This window comes from Oncorhynchus nerka, linkage group LG18 (genome assembly GCF_034236695.1).
Source record: "Oncorhynchus nerka isolate Pitt River linkage group LG18, Oner_Uvic_2.0, whole genome shotgun sequence".
NCBI classification, from domain to species: domain Eukaryota; kingdom Metazoa; phylum Chordata; class Actinopteri; order Salmoniformes; family Salmonidae; genus Oncorhynchus; species Oncorhynchus nerka.
In genome coordinates, this window is record NC_088413.1 from 62,327,483 (window position 1) to 62,337,949 (window position 10,467).

General features: G+C 41.2%; 1 protein-coding gene across 2 annotated transcripts in view; it reads right to left on the reverse strand.

Moving 5' to 3' along the window:
* LOC115146295 (low density lipoprotein receptor adapter protein 1-B-like) overlaps positions 1 to 8,386 on the reverse strand; it is a 66,348-nt gene extending 57,962 nt beyond the window's left edge. Inside the window, exon 1 of one of the 2 annotated variants that reach the window (XM_029688290.2) lies at positions 8,163 to 8,383. In XM_029688290.2, coding sequence (XP_029544150.1) covers positions 8,163 to 8,247 — 85 coding nt within the window. In that variant the 5' untranslated portion in view covers positions 8,248 to 8,383. Of the gene's footprint in view, positions 1 to 8,162 lie in introns of both variants that reach the window. The other variant, XM_029688291.2, reaches the window with a different exon arrangement.
* Between the last annotated feature and the right edge of the window lie 2,081 nt (positions 8,387 to 10,467).

Genomic DNA, 10,467 nt, shown 5'->3' on the forward strand with positions numbered 1-10,467 from the left:
GTCACTGTTACTAGCCGGCTACCACCAGGTACTCTACCCTGCACCTTTGAGACTGCTACCCTAGAGTCATTGGTCACGTACTATTTTACCAACTTTATACACAGTGTACAAAACATTAAGGACATATTCCTAATATCGAGTTGCACCCCCACTTTTGTCCTCAGACCAGCCTCAATTCATTGGGGCATGGACTGTACAAGGTGTCGAAAGCGTTCCACAGGGATGCTGGCCCATGTTCACTCCAAAGCTTCCTACAGTTGTCAAGTTGACTAGATGTCCTTTGGGTGGTGGACCACTTAATACACACGGGAAACCATTAAGCGTGAAAACCACAGCAGCGTTGCAGTGCTTGACACAAACCGGTCCGCCTGGCACCTACTACCATACCCCATTCAAAGGCACTTGAATATTTTGTCTCAACCATTCACCTTCTGAAAGCCACACATACAATTCATGTCTCAAGATTTAAAAATGCTTGTTTAAAACGGTCTCCTCCCCTTCAGCTACACTGATAGAAGTGGATTTAACAAGTGGCATCAATAAGAGATCCCTGAATTCACCTGGGCAGTTTATTTAATCAAACGAGCAGGTGTCCTTAATGTTTTGTAAACTCAGTGTATGTACAGTGCATTCTGAATGTATTCAGAACCCTTGACCTTTTCTTTTCCATATTGTTACGTTACAGCCTTATTCTAAAATTGATTAAAATTGTTTCCCCCCCTTAATCTACACACAATAGCACATAATGAAAAAGCAGGAACCAGTTTATAGAAATTTCTGCAAATTTATTACAAATTTAAAAAACTGAAATATCACACTTACATAAGTATTCAGACCCTTTAATCTGTACTTTGTTGAAGCATCTTTGGCAGAGATTACAGCCTCGAGTCTTCTTGGGTATGACGCTACAAGTTTGGCACACCTGTATTTGGAGAGTTTCTCCCATTCTTCTCTGCAGATCATCTCATGCTCTGTCAGGTTGCATGGGGAGCGTTGCCATTTCAAGGTCTATCCAGAGTTGTTTGATTGGGTTCAAGTCCGGGCTCTGGCTGGGCCACTCAAGGACATTCAGAGAGTTGTCCTGAAGGCACCCCTACATTGTCTTGGCTGTGTGCTTAGGATCCTTGTCCTGTTAGAAGGTGAAGCTACACCCCAGTGAGGTTCTGAGCGCTCTGGAGCAGGTTTTCATCAAGGACCTCTGTACTTTCCTCCGTTCATCTTTCCCTCGATCTAAAAAAACATCCCCACAGCATGATGCTGCCACCATAATGCTTCACCGTAGGGATGGTGCCAGGTTTCCTCCAGATGTGACGCTTGGCATTCAGGCCAAAGAGTTCAATCTTGGTTTCGTCAGACCAGAGAATCTTGTTTCTCATGGTCTGAGAGTCCTTTAGGTGCCTTTGGCAAACTCCAAGCGCACTGTCATGTGCCTTTTCCTGAGGAGTGGCCACTCCTTCCGTCTGGCCACTCTACCATAAAGGCCTGATTGGTGGAGTGCTGCAGAGATTGTTGTACTTCTGGAAGGTTCTCCCATCTCCACAAAGAAACTCTGGAGCTCTGTCAGAGTGACCATCGGGTTCTTGGTCACCTCCCTGACCAAGGCCCTTCTCCCCCGATTGCTCAGTTTGCCCGGACTGCCAGCTCTAGGAAGAGCTGGCTGTCCAAACTTCTTCCATTTAAGAATGGAGGCCACTGTTCTTGGGGACCTTCAATGCTGCAGACAATTGTTGGTACCCTTCACCAGATCTGTGCCAGATCTGTGCCCCGACCCATCCTGTGCCCCGACCCACCCGGAGCTCTACGGACAACTCCTTTGACCTCATGGTTTGGTTTTTGCTCTGACATGCACTGTCAACTGTGGGACCTTATATAGACAGGCGTGTGCCTTTCCAAATCATGTCCAATCACTTGAATTTACCACAGGGGGACTCCAATCAAGTTGTAGAAACAGCTCAAGGACGATCAATGAAAACAGTATGCACCTGAGCTCAAGTTCGAGTCTCATAGCAAAGGGTATGAATTCTTATGTAACTAAGGTATCAGTTTGTTTATGAATTTGCTAAAAAAAAAATTATGGGGTATTGTGTGTAGACTTCTTCAATGCTTTTATTTAATACATTTTAGAATAAGGCTGTAATGTAACAAAATGTGGAAGTCAAGGCGTGTGAATACTTTCTGAATGCACTGTACTCTTGTCATGACTCATCCTATTGAAAAACTGCTACACACAAACCTTTTCTATTCATATACTGTCTACACACACATATATATATATATTCCAGTCTCTGACATGGCTTGTTCTGAAATTCTTAATTTCTTTACTGGATTATTTTGTGTTTTTTTTTTAGGTATTACTGCACTGTTTGAGCTACAAACACAAGCCTTTCGCCACTCATGCAATGACATCTGCAAATCTGTGTACTCGACCAATAAAGTTTGATTTGATTGGAATTGTTTTTAGACCACAATGTTATTCTTTGTCTTTGAGTTTCAGTAAAAGTGCTGGTTTAACCAGCCGTCCCCGGGAAGGTTATTAAAAACAATTACAATACAGACAAACAATGAGCAGTGAGCACATGCAGAGCAACATAGGACAAGCAACACATAGCACACACACTGACAGAGCAATTGCAAGAAAATATCATATAGAAAAGCAACAAACAGTGTTTGACACAGCTCACAAGCTACAAACAGATAAGACTCAACGACATTCATCACTGTTGCAAATGTAATATGTATAGTTGAAGTCGGAAGTTTAAATACACTTAGGTTGGAGTCATTAAAACTTGTTTTTAAAATCGCTCCACACATTCCTTGTTAACAGACTATAGTTTTGGCAAGTCAGTTAAGACATCTACTAGTAATTTTTCCAATAATTGTTTACAGACAGATTATTTCACTGTATCACAATTCCAGTGGGTCAGACGTTTACATACACTAAATTAACTGTGCCTTTAAACAGCCTGGAAAATTCCATCATGGATTTAGAAGCTTTTAATTGGTTAATTGACATAATTTGAGTCAATTGGAGGTGTTCCTGTGGATGCATTTCAAGGCCTACCTTCAAACTCAGTGCCTCTTTGCTTGACATCACAGGAAAAAAAACGGGAAAAAAACAGCCAAGACTTCAGAAAAAAACACTGTAGACCTCCACAAGTCTGGTTCATCCTTGGGAGCAATTTCCAAATGCCTGAAAGTACCACGTTCATCTGTACAAACAATATGAAGCAAGTATAAACACCATGGGACCACGCAGCTGTCATATCACTCAAGTAGGAGATGTGTTGTGTCTCCTAGAGATGAACGTACTTTTGTGCGAAAAGTGCAAATCAATCCCAGAAAAGCAAAGGACCTTGTGAAGATGCTGGAGGAAACAGGTACAAAAGTATCTATAACCACAGTAAAAACGAGTCCTATATCGACATAACCTGAAAGGCCGCTCAGCAAGGAAGAAGATACTTAAGGACAACAAAGTCAAGGTATTGGAGTGGCCATGACAAAGCCCTGACCTCAATCCTATAGAAAATTTGTGGGCAGAACTGAAAGTGTGTGTGAGAAAGGAAGCCGACAAACCTGACTCAGTTACACCAGCTCTGTCAGGAGGAATGGGTCAAAATTCACCCAACTTATTGTGGGAAGCTTGTGGAAGGCTACCTGAAATGTTTGACCCAAGTTAAACAATTTAAAGGCAATGCTACCAAATACTAATTGAGTGTATGTAAACTTCTGACCCACTGGGAATGTGATGAAAGAAATAAAAGCTGAAATAAATAAATCAATAATACTCTCTACTATTATTCTGACATTTCATTCTTAAAATAAAGTGGTAATACTAACGGACCTAAAACAGGGAATTTTTACTTGGATTAAATGTCAGGAATTGTGAAAAACTGCATTTAAATGTATTTTGCTAAGGTGTATGTAAACTTCCGACTTCAACTGTATATTACTTAAAAAATATGAAAACGTTGGTTTTTAGTTCACTCAATGGTCATGCTGCAGATGGCCATTCCAACCCACCCCCTCAGTCTTTACTCTCCCTCCACCCAAATTAGCATTTATTTATTCATCACTGCCACAGTTATGTATATAGTGCTATTTATTTGTATACCATTTTTTTTATTTATTACCATTTTCATAATTTGAATGTTGAAGCTCAAAGCCTAAGTTTTTCACTGTACACTGCAATCGCACCTGCAACCTTGTACATGTAACTATTAAAACTCTGAATTGGAATACATGGAAAGCGACAATACACAGGATTATGTTCACAAATCTGACTGTCCTTTAACCATGTCTTTGCTTTTTGTGAAGTTGCAATAGTTGTGTGTCTGATGGCAGTGTGTTCCAGACATGAGAAGCTCTAACAGAAAAAGCAGTTTGACAAAAGGTGCTTTTCCTTAAGGGAACTATACAGTTACCTCTCATGGCAGAATATGTGAATCTGCTGCCATGGGTTTGGGTTTCTGTTTGACAAAAGCACTAAGTGGAGGGGGAGCCAGGCCATTTAGGATCTTGAATACAAGACATTGCACAAGATTATCCCAACTCAGGAGCTTATGCATTCTGAGGATGTAACAGTGGTGATGGCTATCAGGCTTTTTTTTTTGAGAGAGCCTGATTGTAGACAGACCAAATGGGTTTTAATGTTGTACAGCAAACTTGGGCCCAACTAGTCAAGCAGTCTGTTAAGTGGGGGAGAATCATAGCTGTGAATGCCTTGAATTATGCTCTGCAGACTTGAGTGGTCTCTCTTGAAAACACTTTAAATCTCAATGGGATAAATAAATTAGGAACAAATAAAGGCATGGTTAAAAAGAGACTGGGGCGGGAGGGGGCTCTGTGCATAGATGCCAAAACAAAATAGGCATGCATGTACAAGGCCAAGCCCAAAGCATGAGCACCAAGAGTTACTTTATTTGGGACTCAAACATTCTATCATGTAGGGGTGGAGGACACCAACATTGAATCCAGGTATGTTTGGACTTGGAGGTGCCTTGCATGGACTCCAGACATCTCAATAACAAGACCCTGAATACTTCTGTTTTTTGGTCTCAGCATTGAAAGCAGCATGCATCACTTGCCCACAACAAAACACAGACTCTTACAGCAGTGGTATGCTTCCAGTTATGACAAGATGAAACATGTTACTTTCTATCAACAGCAGCTACCAGTGCACTCTACATTAGCCATGATGTATTGAAATAATCACATAGAAACAAGAGGCAGTTAAATCAGTGTTTTGGCCATAAACACTACCGGACCTTGCTAGGAATAGGCAGCGTGTGGGTGAGAGGAAATGCAGGTCTAGACCAGAGGCTATCACAGGCCAGGGCCCACATGACCTGCATTAGGAGGTCAACAACATAAAAGATGAAGATGTAACGCTGCCCTGATAAATCTGTAACCATGATTATATATGGGCATTATCAGCTTCCACCAACCCTGGCTGTTGGCCATGCATCGTCCCTGCCGGGAGAGACTGGGGACAGGAAGTAGACCTTTAGAAAGCCTCATTATTCACCCAGAGAAAGTGTACCAAAACAAAGCATTGATTGCACAGCATGGCACGTGTGGCATCATGCTACCAACGACCCCACCATCTATGAAGAAAAGAAAGGCGAGACAAGGGGAGGGGGTGTTGTTCCCTCTGTGAAACCAAACTAAAAAAAGGTTTTACCAAGAAGCTACACCGCTCTTTGAAAAACCATACTACACAGTAGTGTGATCATATGTACCCACTCGCGTGTCTGCAAATCATATGTGTGTGACAAACCACTGAAGACAGAGATCAAAGCCATTGTGAGAATCATGCAGCTCCACAGCCAATGGTAGTGCATGAAGATATATATATTTTTTAATTAAATAAAGGTTAACTTGGCTAGTCGGTTAAGAACAAATTCTTATTTACAATGACGGCCTACCAGGGAACAGTGCCTTGTTCAGGGGCAAAATGACAGATTTTTACCATGTCAGCTCAGGGATTCGATCCAGCAACAGCATTAGTTACGCCCAACGCTCTAACCACTAGGCTATCTGCCGACATGGAGAATTTATGAAGATGATTTATCTATACTGAATAATAATATAAAACACAACATGGACAGTGTTGCTCCCATGGTCCATGACCTGAAATAAAAATATCAGCAAAAAAATAAGAATTCATACACAAACTGCTTATTTAATTTCAATTGTGGGCACACATTTGTTTATATCCCTGTCTGTGACCATTTCTCTTTTGCCAAGATAACCCATCCACCTGACAGGTGTAGCAAATCAAGAAGTTGATTAAACAGCATGATCATTACCCAGGTGCACCTTGTGCTGGGGACAATAAAAGGTCACTTTAAAATGTGCAGTTTTGTCACACAATACAGACGTCTCAACTTTTGAGGGAGTGTGCAATTGGCATGCTGACTGAAGGAATGTCCACCAGCGCTGTTGCCAGAGAATCGAATGTTAGCTTGTGGTAGAGAAATTGTCTCCAACAATGTTTTAGAGAATTTGGCAGTACGTCCAACTGGCCTCGCAACCGCAGACCACGTGTAACCACTCCAGCCCAGGACCTCTGGGGGCCTGTGCCCTCCCAGCATGTGAAATCCATAGATTAGGGCCTAATGAATTTATTTAGATTAACTGATTTCCTTATGTGAACTGTAACTCTGTAAAAATCTATGAAATTGTTGCATTTCTATTTTTGTTCAGTGTAATAAAATAAGTAAAGAAATCTGTTTTTAAGCCGATTTCCCAAGTGTTGATCACACAGTATGTGTTTGAAAGGTGTTTACAGCTTCTTGGTTTTTAGACTATATGTTAACCAAAACAAACTAAATCGAGCCCCCTCTAAGACCTCTCTGCTAACACTCCTTTACATTTTTTTGTGAAGCAAAATGTGTAGACAATTTGTTTTTTGAGCCATATGTCGTGCCGGCTCCGCAGTGTCTTAATCTAAACAGGCAGCCCGTCCGACCCTAGTCCTTGATCATGACTCAGTTCCATTACAATACACATAAGAGTCATTGGATGAAGGAGTTTTCTGTAGCGTGGAATTTTGTTAGGAGCTGCGACGTTTCGTCTGAACATTAACTGGCATCGCTTGCGGTACGGTTTTGGAAGCACAAGGACCTTGTCTTTCATATCGGTGAGAAATGATTTCCAAAAAACAAAATGGTTAAACTGATACACACCTTTATAGGGTAAAGGTTCCCACACGGCCATATTTCCATGTTACAGCTTTTGTTTATGGAAAACAGTGTGCTAATTAGCCATCTGTGTTTCTGAACACCTGTGTGTAAACTGAACACAGACGCCAAAAACGTTGTCACCTGCAACGGTGTTAAAACAATGTACAGTAAGTGTATTTGGCATCTGTGAAATTATTTTGATGTGATTTTTAAATTGAGGGATTTATAGTTTCTAAAACTATACCGGAATTGAGATTCGATTTACGTTTAGATGGAGTAGGCTATTTGGCCGTTTTGGCTTCCAGGGCCAATTCTCTTTAAACTGAACATGCAAGTTCCTTGGACTAAGGAGTAACTTTAGACTCCTTTAGTCCAATATTGGGCTGGTCCGAACCCCGTAAACAAGAGTATGGTCATAATCTATTCTAGCTAGACGCTTCCTGGGGGAAACCTGGTATGATAGCCAAACAATCTTCCTAGCACGTTTTAGCTTTAATGAGCTATCGGCAATCACATGAAAAAAATGTTTACAAATACAAGTATTTGTCTCACGCGCCGAATAACTGGTGTGTAGACTTGATCAGGAAATGCTTGCTTACATCCCTTCAACGATGCAGTTAAAATAATGACAAAAAAAGTAACAATAGGAATAAGATACAAGAATGTAGGAATATACAGGGAGTACTAGTACCAGATAAATGTGCATGGGTATGAGAGGTATGTACATAAAAGCAGGGTGACTAGGCATCAGGATAGATAATATGTTTCGGAATAAAGAACGGAGTAGCAGCTGCATAGGAGTGTGAATGTGTGTCGGTATGCGTGTGTGAGTGAGCATAAGTACTTTCAGTCTAGGTATGATCTTTACTTTAAGTAAACTTTACTCTAGCTACATAGGAAAGAATAGATAAACATTTTCGTTTACCTTTTACTAGTATCCACATGCTAACTAGTCAGCTTGCTACCAATACTACTTACTTTTGTGTCTGCCCACACCCCATGACTGTTTAGCGATACTGGGGCTCCGAATTATTGCCCTTCCAGCCGACTTCAAAGCGTCCATGTCGTAATCCAAAATTGGGGCAAAGAGCCCAACGAGTTTCGATTCTTGTCTCTCGAAGAGCTTGGTTTGTCACACTCTCCCAAACTTTTCCAGCGGTTTTCCCCCCCACTACTGTTTCAAAGACAGCCCAGAATAGAAACATTATCATATTCGTCCCACTGGGCGGTGTTATGTAGCTAGCTATGTAAATTAACCGCATAATGTACGTGACGTATATTTGTGGAATATTTAACAGAGATTTGGATATAATGACGAGATGCTTATGTCTCCACTCTAACAATGGGATTCGTTGTCCACAGAGCGGAATGGCGGGCTGTCAAGCTCCCGCCTATACCTCTCTTTGGATTGGTGGAAACATCTCCTTATTTAAACTATGTTTTTAATATTCGATGGGGGGTGCCGTTAACCGACTGTAATTCAATGGAGAGACGCTTGCTAGCCTCATGAATATGCATAAACAGTATCGAACGCCTACAGGGGACAACTCTGATATAGTGTTTTTTTCCCACCCGGATGTCACGTGCATTACACTTATATCAGTACACTCATAACAACCTAAGCGTTAATAATCTTATAATATACCAATTTATGTTTATCTCGACTAAATCCGACACTCATTGCCCACCCCTCCCCATTCAAAAACTACTCACCTCCTTTATAATTAAGGACCTATTCAACGTGGACAGATTTGGTTTCTCTTTCTACTATATCGCACGAGCAAGCTCGCTACGCAGCTCTTCCCGGGCCCTTGTTACTCGAGCAGATGGTGCCTTCACTGTGACTGATTTTCCTATTCTTTTGAATAGTGAAGTTTATCAGAATATCAACAAAATAGACATAAATTACTGATTGATGTGTTAATAAGATGTTCATAAACTAATGCGGCTAAATAATTATTATGGACATGGTGAATATGTAGATCAGATAAATTAATTCTGAGTTGCCATATATCATGTATCTGACAGGACTCCTGTCGTGGGCTACAATATTTGTCATCATGATGATGTGCATTGCACAGATGTTGGATTTCCTCTCAAGTAACACATTCATTTGATAAATATTTCAACATTTTAGATTTTATTTCAAGTTACACATTTCATATACATTTAAACCCGAGTACCCCCCTCCCCCTGTGTAACCCAAGCCCCAATCTCCCTTGGTGCCATGACAGCCAGGCCATCATATAAATGGACAGACAGCTGCTGGTGAAAAAACAAAGCCAAGCCAGTGCCAGTGAGCCTTTGCTCCATCACCATAGACCCCAGCTCTCAGCAAGTCCCTCCAGACTACACTGTTTCTGGCACACTCTGTGTGACATGATCACCTGTCTGGAGACAGAACTGTGTTGAAAGGACTCCCTATGGGACTCTTGGGTATCATACACCCTCCCGGGCCATAACAAAAGCTCTTCTCCCCTAGATGGTTGTTTTTTGTCAGTATAAATATTTTGAGTTGGCTCTGATTGAATCTGAATAATGAAACTGTGTTCCACACATGAGTTATGACCGTCTCCACTTTGCATTTTTCAAATATCTTTCATGAACCAACATCCATGATACACCGAACAAAAAAGTAAACACAACATGGTCCCATGTTTCATGAGGTGAAATAAATATCTCAAATGTTCCATATGCACAAATATCTTATTTCTCTCTTTTGTGCACAAATATCTTTAAATCCCTGTTAGTGACCATTTCTCCTTTGCCAAGACAATCCCTCTACCTGACAGGTGTGGCATATCAAGAAGCTGATTAAACAGCATTATCATTACACAGGTGCACCTTGTGCTGGGACAATATAATGCCATTGTATAATCTGCAGTTTTGTCACACAATCTCACAGATGTCTCAAGTTTTGAGGGAGCATGCAATTGGCATGCTGACTGCAGGAGTGTCCGTCCACCAGAGCTGTTGCCAGATAGAGAAATTAACATTAAATTACCTTAAGCCGCCTCCCTCGTTTTAGAGAATTTGTCAGTATGTCCAACTGGCCTCACAACCGCAGATCATGTATATGGAATCTAAACGTTGTGAACAGAGTTCCCCATGGTGGGGTTATGGTATGGGCAGGCATAAGCTACGGACAACGAACACAATTGCATTTTAACGATGTCAATTTGAATGCACAGAATTACCATGACGAGATCCTAAGGCCTATTTTTTTAAGCTACCTGCGACCAATGTGCATATCTGTATTCCCAGTCATGTGAAATCCATAGGT